The 13,891-nt window shown below is 37.5% G+C and overlaps 1 protein-coding gene across 8 annotated transcripts in view; it reads left to right on the top strand.

Annotated features, from left to right (window-relative positions):
• The window catches only part of RBMS3 (RNA binding motif single stranded interacting protein 3), a 706,233-nt gene that overhangs the window by 554,293 nt on the left and 138,049 nt on the right, over positions 1 to 13,891 (top strand). For all 8 annotated transcript variants that reach the window (XM_040055262.2, XM_040055272.2, XM_040055279.2 and 5 more), the window contains one exon: positions 8,353 to 8,432. In XM_040055262.2, the coding sequence (XP_039911196.1) occupies positions 8,353 to 8,432 (80 nt within the window). The remainder of the gene's footprint in view (positions 1 to 8,352; positions 8,433 to 13,891) is intronic.

Here is a 13,891-nt window from a genome sequence, read left to right as displayed (position 1 = left end):
CTGGCTATTCTGACCTGGGTCCCTTTATCACAGTATATCTTGCCTGCCTGTGGAATGTACCATGATGCTTAGCATATCTCTAATCAGAGCCACAGAAGAACCAGAGAAAAAGTTAAATTTGCATATGCTGAAATGATGCAGCGTCCAGCAATTTTGAAATGTGATGTTTCGAAGTTGTTAATTACATTTTATGATGATTAAAAGTAACATCTCAGTCTGCCCAATCATGGAAATAGTCAATCTCAAAATAAGTACATTCATTCAAAAAGCAATCAGAAGTAAAGACTGAAGGGAGGCAGCTATTGTCAAATTTTTATTCTAAATGGGTGATTAGCAGTTTTATAGTACTGCAGGTGGCAATTAATCATTTATAACCTGGAGAACTTCAAATGTTCTTGGATCAAAATTATCTTAGTTATGTCTGGTGACATAAACAGCCTCCCTTAGAGTATGTGCGTACAAAACTAGCTCTGAGTGAAAGTTAAGCCATGAAACAATTTCCTCTCTTTTGCATCTTTCAAAAGCAACTGAACAGATTTTCTTAATCTTTCCAGAGCATTTCACTGTGGCCTGAGCCAACTGTGCCTGGGTACACCCCAGGGGAGATTTTGGGGAGGAGAGTTACGAGCAAGGGGCCAGAGAAGGGAAACTTTAGACTTTGACTGTGGCTTCATAAAAGCCAATCCATGCTGTAAACTTTGCACATCTGCCTCTGCCTCACCCTTGGCTCATGCTTTTTACTTGAAGGCCATATCACTGGCCTTCAGACTCTCTGTGGGAGCTGGCATACCACAGGGCTCACACTGCCATGGCCTTTGGGCAGGAGTGTTTCTGTTGACACCGGCAAGCAGAAGCTGAGACTAAACAAAGCCTGTCCTAGAGCAGAGAGAGAAATGAGAAGAAATAGGAGGGGACAGAAGTGCTTACAATAAGTTAGGTTATTGGAGAAAAGGAGGCACTTCTCTGGATGTGAAGCTTTGAGTTCAGTCTGTTGTAAGATTGCCTGCTAAAAGGGGGAAGGACAGCATGATGCCCTTGCACAGAATTTCATCACAACACTTAAATTTGTAGATGTTTCTCTTAAATACCTGTTGCTTGGAGATGTCTAATAATTTCAGCAGATGATCTTTCATTTCAAAAGTGTAAGTGTATTCTTCAGAGCTTAGAAAAGAATCATAGTCCTTCATCCTTAAAAAAAATTAGCAAGATTAAACAGAGCAAAAATGTACAAAACAAAATTAAAAAAAAAAAAATAAGAAATGGAAATAAATAGAAATCCACAGAAGCTGGATTTGAAGACTTATTTCAAGATATAATTTTAAAGTTGGTATGAGTTTGGCAAACAACATTATTAATGGTATGAATAAAAAGCAGATCAGAGATAGTAAGAAGATCTTCGAGGGAGGCTGGAATTACTGGATAGGGGAAGGTATTGAGAGCACAGAGGGAAATATTTATATTCATCCTGAAGAAGTGTTACCGCTTATAAAGAGGTAACTGTATGTGCTGGAAGACCTGGCTTTCCACAGGCCCTTGAAGGATGAGTTTCAGATGTTAAGGTGGGAGAAGATAAAGGAACGACAAAATCACAGTGGTGGCAAAACAATGGTGCTGTTTTGCTAAAAGGAGGAATATTAGAGAGATTTGTTCTTCCTTATTCAAGGGTTTAATTGAAGGTGATTGAAAAGGTGCTATAATTTAGCTTGAATAAATCCGTCATCTGGGATGGTAGTACAGGCTTAGAAATTATAAGGATCATTCCTGCTTTCAGTCAGAAGAATGATCTGTCACATCCTGTATCTTACCCAGGAAATTGCTTTATAATGGAATCTCAGGTGAAACTGGAAATCCCAAACATTTTCCGAAGACTTTGTGTGATATTTAAAATATTCCAATGTCTGCAATGATACATTTCCATTGAAAGGCCTCCCTGGAAAAGCTTCAGAGCAACACACAGGGGCGGGGGGGTGGGGGGGTTGGGTAGGGTGTCTGTGTGGGGATGTATCTCTTAGACCCTCACATTTCCATCTGTTGCAACCTGGAAAAAATTTGATGGGCTTCATACATCCCTAAGAAAGTTGACAGGCATGAAGCCGCACTTTCAGGGAGAAGTAAACTCCAAAGAAGGACAGATGGGTCAGGATCCCTAGACAAATATCAGTGGGACTCCATAAGATGAAAATAAATATGCAGCTCTGAAAGGTGACAAGGGAGGAAGCTAGAAAGTTGGGAGCCATCAAATAATTTGACTGAGCAATTTGCATAATCCAAGCCTGAGGTGCCATGAGTTTAATTGAAGAACTCCTTAGGCTTTGGAAAAGAGAGCAAGGAGATATTGGTATATACCATGGGGAGGGACTTGACTTGTGCCACTGAATCAATGAAATAAAATTTTTTTTTATAACCCCACAATAAAATACGATTCAAGTATTATTTAAGTATCTTCCCTAAAGAGGTAGTAATATTAATAATATTATATGCAGGTTTGTCACACTCAGCTGAGCAGCAGAACAAGCATTTTATGGGTCCTTTTAAATGATAAAGTGCAAAGAAAGAGTTAGAAACCACTAACTTTTTTATTTTGTTTGCTGTCTTGTAACTTAAAACGACCTTGCAAGATTCCTCCCCCAAGCGACATTTTACAACGAAGTCATAAGCTTCTGAAAACAGAAATTTATGATGGAAATGCTGACACTCAGACAGTCAAGTATTGCACTGCTGGCGGGCACCAGTATAATGCTTAACCTGAGACTGTGAAGACAGTAGCATAAATCAACCTAGGTCTAGGTGGAAATGACTGTGTGTTCATACTATTCTTTTCCAGTAACATGAGGAAATTTGTACAACACAAATTGTCATAAAAGAAGGTTATGATGCTGTTCCCAGCAAATGACCAAAGTCAAGAGATTCCCAATTAGCTGTCACCTCAAAGCAAAGGTACACATCACGGAGATGCTTCTGTCCCTTCGTGACCTAGCTGCGGGGGAGGGGGAGTCTGTAGTGAGGCACTTAAACACTCTGCTGTTGGGAGTTTGGGCCTCATCCTCATCTTTTCCCTGCATTATTCTTCTGGCAAAGCTTCTAATAGGTTGCTTTTCTTTGCCTGCCTATCTTTTTTACTAAACTTAGCTCTTGCTTGTCCACATTTTATATGTCTTAAATTTAATCTTCCGAAATAATATTCAACTCAGCAACTGAAAGAGAGCAACAAAAACTAGGAAACAAGATTTTGAGCCATCACAGGTCCATTATTCTATTTGTAGAAACTTTGCCTGGATTTCAGTAGAAATGGTTATGCTCCAGTTTCCACTGAAGTAGGACAAGAGAGATGAACCTTTAATTTCTGTGTTTGGGTTTTTCTTTTTCCTTAAAGGAAGCCGTGAATCTTTCAGAGGTTTTCAGGATAATAGAGGTGTAGGTTTCTCTATGGAGAGCACTGTAAATACAGATACTGTAGTGCAGACAGAGTCGGGCAGCTCACCTTAGCATAATGGGTGATGATGCAAGGTATAGAATGAACCACATCTCAAGAGCAAAGGAAAACAATGGTTTCTCTAGATTTTTTTATATTTATCTGAGAAAGCAAACAACCTCCTGTTGTTCAAGCAGACAGTTGAAGAAAATACAGGCAAGACATCTTGGGAAAAGATATAATTTGTGAGCAATGAGGAGAACTTGTCAAAATAAATGTCTTCTTAGGCTGTGAATGGCAAAAGGAATAGCTTTTTTTTCCAACAGAAAATGCATTCAAACCAAAAAACACAAACATCTTGAAGCAATCTCTTACCAACTGAAAAGTTGGGGAGATAAGATACCTAAATCTTCCCTTGTAAAAACACAGGAGGAGGAACTCACAGGTTGCATCCATATCAGGGTCGTAGAATGCCTGGAATTAAATCAGCAAAATAAATTTTAAAAACTAGTGAATGTGTTTCCATGGAAAGATGAAAAACATAAGAAACCTCATGCTAATCAAAACTATCTTGTAGCTTTAGAGTATTTGAAACCTGAAGATCATTTTGCTCACATCTTTTGTATCATAGGCAGTTGAAATACTTCCCATTACCTAATATTGAGCTAATGCTTGCGTCTTACTAAAATAAGACTTTCAGAAATTATTCAAAGACATCAACCAGAAAAAAGGAACACCTTTTTTTCTATCTAATGCTTTCCAGTGGATCATCTTCCTTGCAGTTAAATGTTTCTGCCTGATTTCTCTTTTGAATTCATCTGTCACAACTTTCTCAGGGAGAGTAAAGAAGTCCTTGCTCCCTAGTTTATTCTCCCCACAAAGGTACTTATACCTCTCTATTAATCTTCTTGATATGCTAAAGAAATTCTGTTCTCTGGCATGTATTCTGACCATGGTCTGCATTCTTTGGGCTCCCCTCACTGTATTATACTGCTACTACCTACCTGCTTCCATCTTTGAAAATGCCTTCAATAGTAAGGAAACATTGTTCTTGAAGATTTATAATTCCCGCTCTTGTAAATGAAAACAATATTTATATGTGGATCGTAACATAAATGTGGTAGTAATAATTTCATCTTTAAATATTTACTTTGGATATTAAAAAATATAGTCCTGAGTATCATTTTATCATTATCATATTAAGCAAAGTGACTATAGGATACATGTAAACCAAACCCACACTTTTCTGCTAAGTGGTAATTACATGGTACTGAATATTCCTCAGGTAATAATTATGTAATCACCCTGTTATTCCTTATATAAAAATTGTATTAAATTTCTTGACACTGCATCAATCTTTATAAAAAGCATATATAAGAGCTTTGGGGAGGGGGGTTAAAATATTTTTTCTTTTCTTTCTCTTCTCTTCTCTTCTCTTCTCTTCTCTTCTCTTCTCTTCTCTTCTCTTCTCTTCTCTTCTCTTCTCTTCGCTTCGCTTCGCTTCGCTTCTCTTCTCTTCTCTTTTCATGTTAAACATTCTCTATTACTTCTAACAACACATAATGACTACTTGGGTTCCATTGTGGTCTGTAGAGGGACATATAGTATAGATTTTATATTAAAAAGTAAATTACTTTTATTATTTTATAATAGAATAATATAAAGTTTTTAAATTATATGAAGTAAATATTTAATAGCAAGATTGCACATCAAATTATTTGTTTAAGCACTGACTGGGATTTGTTAAGATTTTTTTCTTTTGCTTTTCATATTGAAATGTCATTAGTTTACAAACTATAGCTAAAAAATCAGATTTTTTTTTTTTTAAATATTTACTTCTTTTCAAATTGGATATAATATAGACTGTCTCATTACTTATTTTGCATTTGGGAACCCTAAAATGTAGATTCCAAAACTGGGAGATATATAGACACAGGTAAAAATAAATTACCATGGGTTTATTAGTTCCTTTGGGGTTATATTATTATTTGTATCTTTAAAAAAATTATAAAAGCCTATGGTTTTGATTTTTTTTTTTTCTGCAGTGCATTTGCTGGTTCAAAATGATATTCAGATGCATTATAGTTATCTCCAAATTGCATTTAAACATGAATTATTATCTTAGATCTCCTTAGGATCAAAACCAAAAATATACAGTTGAATGGAATTTGAAAGTGAGCCTTCAAAAATGATCTAATCAGAACCAAATTTCTATTGTCATGTGAAGCTGGTTTTTTCCCTTTCCAGCAGGAGTGCTGAATATCTAAATCTGTCAGTAGAAGGTTTTGAAGCATCTAGGATCTTTATCTTTTATGCAGAATGTTATATTTTGCCATATTTTTGGTCTATTAATTATGAAAGTAATGCCAATATTAAAAAATGTATTTAAGCTTGTTCTTCTCCCAAGTTTAACTGTGGTCAGCTGACATTCTTTTACAGAAAATCTTTCAACATGTAACAATTCCAATAGTGATATTTTTATAAAATACCAGTCTCAAGAAATATTTTGAAGCATTCTAACTCATATAGGAAGAATAATTCAAAACATGTTCAGCAATAGAGGAGTGCCACAGCTTTCTGAAGGAAAAGTAGGAGGAATTTATTAATGTGGACCTAAAGAAAGTGTATTTTTGGGGCCTCTGCCCAGATATGGCTCGTCTTCATGGATAAAACAAGAAGAGGAGTAATGTGTGAATCTATGTGTGTGGATAGGTTCAACTCGTGTAGGTGCCTGCTGTAGGCATTGACACCTAAGTGGTTGATACTGGTCAGAATTTTGACTAAATTAAAACCAGGGTCTTGTTATGGCAAGAATCAGACAATTTTGCTAATATATCTGGTTGCTCTCTACCCCTAATTTCTGCCAGTCAGTCAGTGAGCTAATCATCCTGAAGAGCTCAAATTGAAAGGGTTATTTCTAAGAAAAGGGATATACAATTATAATTCATGTTTTGGTGGCCCTGGGGTGGATGCCTTCCCGATTAGCGAGTGGCTGCCTGGCCAGCCTCTGCCCAGCTGGGGGAAAGGCCACCCCCCCAGGCAGAAGCTGCAGAAAGCACACGAGGGCTCAGGTGGGGTGGGCAAAGGATGGATGCAGTTGTTACTCAGTGACACGTCGGAGGGGAGCATGTATAGAAGAGGGCTTTGTCTATTGTGCTGCCTTTTCAGGCTGAGTCGATAATGCCAGTGTCGGTTTCAAGTGAAGCGTGTGCCAGATTACAGATAGCCAGCAATGGCATTTGAGAGCCGTTAATTGTGAAACTTGAGAGGAAAATGTGCACATTCTTTTTCAGAGTGCTATTCGAACGATGGGCTTTTTATCCCAGAACACTGTGGGTTTCACTTTTATTCTCTTCCCACATAAAACGCATGAAGTGCACTGAGTCTCTTTCATTTAGCAGCTTATATATTGCATTCTTTGCAGGGATTGCTTTGGCTTGTTAAAATGTACCCCATGTATTAAAATGAAATTGTCACTGCTGTGTGGTGCAACATAACATGGTTTGACACCAAGTGCCTGCAGCTACAGAAAACAGACTTTTATTGCATTTATTCTTTCAGAGACAAGAGTCTCTAAAGGCTCAGCGCAGACATTCGCTTAGTTAAATCTGAATGAAGCCAAAGCGAACAATCCAAGTCACTGTCTTTGTGCTTGTAGAAATAGCCCAGCCCACATGATACACAGTGATACAGCCTGGAAGGGGAAAGTTTTAATAATTTCACCTGAAACAATTGCACAATAGACTGACTTCCTCGAAGAATTAAATGGGCAAGCAGGTTTTTTAGGGTTTGGGGTTTTTTTGGTGGTGTGGTGTGATATTTGGACTCTGGCAAAATTGTATCCTGGAAGATGAGCTGTTACTGTATGTGAACCACTCTTTCCTCAAACTATGTGACAGGAATGGTTGCAGATAAATTCATATTAAAACTATCTAGACTGGTGAGAAGTAAGCAATATATATGTCAGCAGAGTTATTTTGTGGAGAATACCTGGAGGTCGGTACAGGTGTATTGAGGGACCGTTGAACATGGGTTTTAAACACAACTTTTCTAGGAAATTACTAGCTTTCCATTTCTCTCTTTCCTCTTTTCAAAGTTTCTAAACCCCCTCTGTAGCAAAGTTAGCTCTTTTTCTGGACTTGTATGCAGTCAATTTAGAAGATCCGAAACAATGGTGAGTTCCCAGATGTGGTATAGCCGTGGTTTGGGATTTGACTAGTAACTTTGTATTCCTAAAAAATCTTCAAAAATTCATTTACCAATTCACTGTTGACGCTTTAGCGTCTCAATGCTGAAAGTTATCCTGAACTCACAGAAGATGAACAGTAAGGCATTTCCCCTGCCAGTGTTGTCACTAAAATGACAGTAAATTACTGTCTTCACACAGAATTCGGATTTATGTTGTTATAGTCGTATATGCATTGTCTTTGGTTTTACTATAAAGTCTATCTTCGAAGGTTGTTTTCTTAAGATTGTCACCCTTAATAATTGTTGTTTAATCCTCTGTGTTCTTCTCCAAACCCTGTAATTAATTTCTTTAAGCCATTTGAAGTTATTTTGGGTGCACAATGAGTGCAGAAACGTGTCCATTGCTTTTCCAAGCGGCACGTGAGAGCATAAAGAATGTCCTTGTTCAGGGTGATGCCCTGGAGCCAGAAGGCAACTGTTCATTGACAAGGCTGTGGCTCAAACACAGCTGGGAGTGCAGCTGCAGGCGGGGAGGGTGGCAGGTCCTCCTTCGGAGACACACTCTGTCCTAATGGGCTCAACCAGTTTCTCTGCAGAAATCAGCAACAACAGCTTTGAAGATTTCTCTCAGCATCTGTGCTTGTCCTTTTTTTCTCCTTCTGCTTTTTGTTTTTTTGCTGACTGAGTGCTTCCATAACAGTCCAGTAACACATATTGCCTCTACCCATATCCCACTCTCTTCTCTTTTCCAGAATGGAGTCTACAGAAAAATGTGAAGTAGTAATTCAGCATTTTAATGGCAAATATCTGAAAACCCCACCTGGTCTACCAGGTAAGTCTAGCCATCATTGTGAAATTTAAAATTCACTGAAGAGTTTAGAATACAGAAATACTGGAATTTATCTTGAGAGTGGTTTAAATTACTGCCCCTGCTAAGAGGGTGTATAACTTCTCTAGCTGAAGATTATCTTTTATGACCCATAGCAACTTTTTCTTACCCAGGTTTGTTGTTTTAAGCATTGATGCCAGCAGCAAATTTAAGAACATATAAAATTCATGTTGTCTCACTGTGGTTTTTCCTTTTGAATGTTGTTTTGGGGTTTTTTTATGTTGTTGGGTTTTGTTGTTGTTGTTGTTGGTTTTTTTCCCATTTAGCATAGAGGCAACATATTTAAATGCCAATGATTTTCTAACAAACTAGGGATATAACTTCTTATAAGAATATAAGCTTAGCAGCTTCATTATCAATTATAAAATATCCAGGATTTAAGGCTGTAGAAGCTTTATATTCATCACAGTTACCACTCAGTGTTGCTAGCTATTCTTACCAGTATTAACAGCAGTAGCTGTTAATACTGAGGATATTTCAAATATTAAATTATTTTATATAATTTTTTTCTTGCCATAACTTCATGAAGTCTTGCCATTTTCTCACATTACCCTTAGAACACATTCACTGGTGTGTGTCTGTGCCACACTGAAAGCCAAGTTTCAGCTACTACTTTGCTTTTCAGCTTTTTAGCTATCATCTGTGCATTTATCCGCTTTGCAAAGTTTAGCGGTCAGTTGCTTGATTCTTACTACTTGACAAGACGTCTCCAAGGCCACATATTTGCAAGGATTTCTCCTCTGGGTTTTCTGAAGGGCTGCATTAAATGAGCAGGAAATACTTGAAAGAATTGTGTCCTAAGTTGTTATCTCCGCTCTTTTTTTTTTTTTTTTCCCAGCTTCCTTTAAACTATTTCCTTTTTTGGTTACTTTCATTAAATTTCTTCTTATTCATTGCCTGGTTCTTTATGCAGAAGATGTACTAAATACTCTAATTAAAAGAAAGCCATCTGCACAGCTACAGTGTACAGTAATTGAATGCTGCAAAGTACATATAAATTTTAGTCAGATCACCTTCATGAAAGAATATAAAGCTTTTAGTACAAGCTGCAAGACTCCATTTTGAGATTGCCTTTTCAAAAGTAGTTACTGGCAATTTTTCTCAGCGCCAGCTAATGAATAGTATTACCACCAACTTTGTCAAGTGCAAACTTGGGCTGCGTAGAACAATGGGCTGAGCAACATAGGCAGAGAACTTAAACCTTTGGCTTGCCTTTCCATATGCACACTTTGAGTCCCAGCAGTAATCTGTTTAATATCACAGCAACACCCAATGGAAAGAGTGTGAATAGCAAGGAATCAGTAAGGCTGGCCTTGCCAGTACAAGCCTGTGTGCTCCACGGTCACACTCCCAGTGTCCTCGGAGAGGACACATCATTAGATCCAGTATTAAAGCAGAATATTCTAACAGAGCCTGCTTGAGACAGAAAGCTGAATGGTAAACAATGAAAGCTATAAAATGAAAATAATTTCTTTTTTTCTTCTTTTTAAATTTTTAAATAATCGGGAATGTACTGGGTATTCAATGTGAACAATGTCAGAAATCAAAACAGGGGTCTTGATAAGATAGCGTGATTATTTACTTCTTATTATCTCATGTTTCAAGAGATACACTTGTATTAGATTTTAATGGCTATGACTTTTGATGTTTTCTTAAAGGACATGAATTCGTTCCTTGAAGAAGAAAAGATGCCCATGTGAAAAGATTGTCTACTATGTTTCTCTCATGATTGTTGTTGTCAGATGGCAGTTAGTCGCAAGGATTATTTGGGAAGTGATCACATTTAGAGTTTTAATTTACCTGAGTACTGTTCAGATGCAGATACAGCATAATGCAGCTTGGGAAAAAGTGACTGAACCATTAACTGAACTCACTCATCTGTGCATGGGGTATCTGTAGGATCTCATTTTGTCTTCGAGTTTTGGGAGGCAGATTTTGTATCTCTGAACACAAGTAATTAGAACTTGTCATAGGGTATTTGGCCCACATAAAAGAGGCTGTTTGTGCCTTGTTATTAGAGTAGGGGACTCTTTAAATCCATAATTAAAAGATTTGTTGTATTCATTCCTCTTCTTAAAAATCCAGGGCACAGACATGACCACCTTTGCAGTGGGGTCTATTCAAGGGATCATTTACATTTTATCCCGTGCAAAAAAACTATTCACTCCTAGTTTCTTCTTGTAGATTCCTGTTAAGTATTGAAGTCAGTTTCTACGTCTATGTTATGAACCTGTATTTAAGCCTCTCAGCAAAGACAGAAGTGTCTTGCATGAAACAGGAAGGAAGATCAAGTTTCTTAATGTACATGGAAAATCACAATTAAAGTCTGAAAAGAATCCTCCCGGTATCTCAGTAACTGGCATAGAAGAAGAATCATCTCTAGTTCATTGCTGAGACCTCTTTATGGATATCAGTTAAAAAATGAAGAACCAGAGAACATTAGCAGGAATATGAAACACTATCTGTTATTAACCTCTGCTGCTCAAAGTCCTGATCTTACTGAAAGGGAAAATGGATCACTTCATCAATCCAAGGGTTAAATTACATTGATTTTGGATTTTCAGATGGATTTCTTTCAGGTGTAGCTAGCAGTGAGCTGAAAGGGGTTTTTGCATTTTGGTCCACTCCTCTCATCCAAGCTCTAATGTTCTGGTGTAGGTTTACCAGTTCTGGTTCAGGTTTACCAGTTCATAGAAGGTTGCATGAGACCCATCAAGAAACAAATCAGCCTGGCTGTTGGCCATGTGCTACTGGCCTGAGGCTGTGGGATTATGTACCAGACTAATCAATTTGGCGGCTCTCTGCCATCCATGCTGACTTTCCCTGCTGGGCTCCTTGAGATGTGATCCTGGTGATGCGTCACCACATGTTCTGTGGGATGTATGCTCGTGTAATGAGCATGTTTAGAGGACAAGATGCTCACATGCTACAGGGGCAGTTTTGCCTGGTTACCCAGTCATGATGGAGGATCTGGAGTAGGTAGCTTTCACATGGTATTGAACAGCCTGTTAGACTGGGAGCCATGGCTCTGGCTTTCATGCCAGGATAAAGCATGGGTTATGACTTAGTTATACCTTCCCAAAGAGTTATCTCAAGTATTACTTTTGAATATAGAGCTCTTTTTCAACTAGTTTTTTCTTGGCAAATGAGATGCAAATGCAGTTGGATTTTTTTTTTTTTTTAATTTGGTTTTTGTTGTCGGGTTTGGGGTTTTTTTACTGTTGTTTTAAGTTAAAAAAAGTTACAAGAGAGTATCTGTTATGTACCTGGATGTTTGAGTCTAGCCAAGAGTCACCCATCTAAGCTGGCCCAGGCCAGCAATGCAGCAGGAGAGCAGTGTTACAACTGCAAGGAAAGGAGGGCACACAGGGCATTTTGGAGGCACTGTACTCTGTACCTTCTGAAAGCAAAAACACATCCATCCTTCTTTGACTTTATAATTTCAATCACGGTCTGTTGTTTCTTAAAAATTGTAGAACTGAGCACTTGTAGCTCCAGACCCCTCTGCTTCAACCCAGTCGCAATGTAAAAGTTATTTTCTGTCTTCTGCAACATTTTGATGGTCAGTTGTATAGTGCCTAGGTAAATCGAGCATCACTGTGTCTGTGTTAGTGAATCATTCTTATTAAGGGGCCTTCTCCATTGAACTCCTTGGCTTCATTCCATTCCAAAAGGAATTGCTCCACTCTCTTGCTTGCTCAACTAATAAGCATTTCATGATGTTCAGTCTTAGACTTACAGTACAAAATAATTGGTTGTCCCATAAATAATTAGTTAATGTCTTTTCTGAAAGGAAGTAATTTCTTTCAGACTGAGAAAGCAAAGTCATCTCCAGAAATCTGCAAAATCTCAGTGCTTGGCAGATTCCATGTCAACTTCATAAATATTCTCAGTAGCTTTGAGCGATTATTATTTTAGTAGGTTTTATTTGTGAGAGGTTTTTGGTTTTCCCTTTATTAGCACTGCTTTCCTAAGATAAATAGAACTACATGGCCTAGTGGGTGTATTTTCGTCCTATAGAGAATTCAGCCCCATGTGAAACTAATGGTGTAGGCCCTGTGTAGCAAATGAATTCTGTATCGCTCTTCATCTCCATTGAGATGTGAAGAGCTCTGCTGATAATGAAGGTAGCTCTCTCTCAGTCTTTCTGTACTGAATCCATTTTTGTTCGTGAATAGGAGACTTCATATGAAATCCTGCTAATTTTTGACATTTTTCAATCACTGATTTAAATTAAAATTTCATCTCTCAATAACAAGTTGGCTTCTGTTTGGATGGGCAAGCTTAGGGTATGATATTTACACATTCTTTTTTTTCATGTCCTGGGATCCCGGTATCCCATCCATCCTTGGATGTTTTTAGATAACTTCATTTTCTCTTTCTGAATAAATGCAAAAATTTATCAAGGTCTTACTTTTCTCTGTGGAATTTCACAGGAACTAGCCTCAGCTATGGTAATTATCCTCTGCTGATGTGTCCATTATACTCCCTCGCAGAATTTTCTAGTTGTTATAGTACGTCTTAAATTTAATTTGCTTTGTAGATACTTTGAGTTGTCAGAGGACATTGGGCCAGTTACTTTCTCAGAGAAAATTCAAATCAAGTGAGACATATGAATGCTACATTATGTGGTCAAGAATCTTCCTTTCTTTATTGTTAATTTAATTACAGATATCTGACAAAACGAAAGAAGAGGGAATTATTATCCTTGTGTACATTAAGAACCCCATAAGTAACAAGTGACTGTGTCATTTTGATACTGACTTTTACTAGAGTAAGAACTCTTCATAGAAATTATCTGCAGCAGTGCAGATGAATTTGCAAATACCTCGTATCTTGCTTTAATCATTAGTGGGCATCTTTTCTTTCTTCTTGAAAGTGTTCCAAGCACTGCATTTTTATGGACTCATTTCACCAAAATCAATTGATGTTGTCTGCCTTTCCCCTTAGTTTAAATATTTCTCTTAGGATGTCTCTCAGACTCTTCCACCACAGAGAGTAAATTCAAATAGTTAACCTTTGCTTCAGAGAAGTAGACTTAGAACTTTGAATACTCTATATAGAGCGATGTGTTTTCTAGGATATTGCGCCTTAAATGACGATGAGGGAACAGTATTCCAGTTGAGGGTTAACTGTGTACTGGATATTAACAACATTTTGCACCGTTTTTCTTTTTTTACATGAATGAATGCTATCTTGTTTGTCATTAATGATGTTGTAAATTGTTTTTCTGAGTGAATGAATTTAAAATGTTTTGTTTGATAGCTTTTTAGACCCTGTCTCTCAGTGCTTTATCATTTTTTAATTTAATTCTCTGTTCACTTACTTAGATAAAACACTGAAAAACTCTTCCAAATATTTCTTCTTGGGCTATTTGCGTAACTGTATATATGCATATGTTT

Source organism: Hirundo rustica, chromosome 1 (genome assembly GCF_015227805.2).
Source record: "Hirundo rustica isolate bHirRus1 chromosome 1, bHirRus1.pri.v3, whole genome shotgun sequence".
Lineage (NCBI taxonomy): Eukaryota > Metazoa > Chordata > Aves > Passeriformes > Hirundinidae > Hirundo > Hirundo rustica.
The sequence above is the reverse complement of the archived record's forward strand: the minus strand, read 5'-3'. Positions and strand labels throughout refer to the sequence as shown.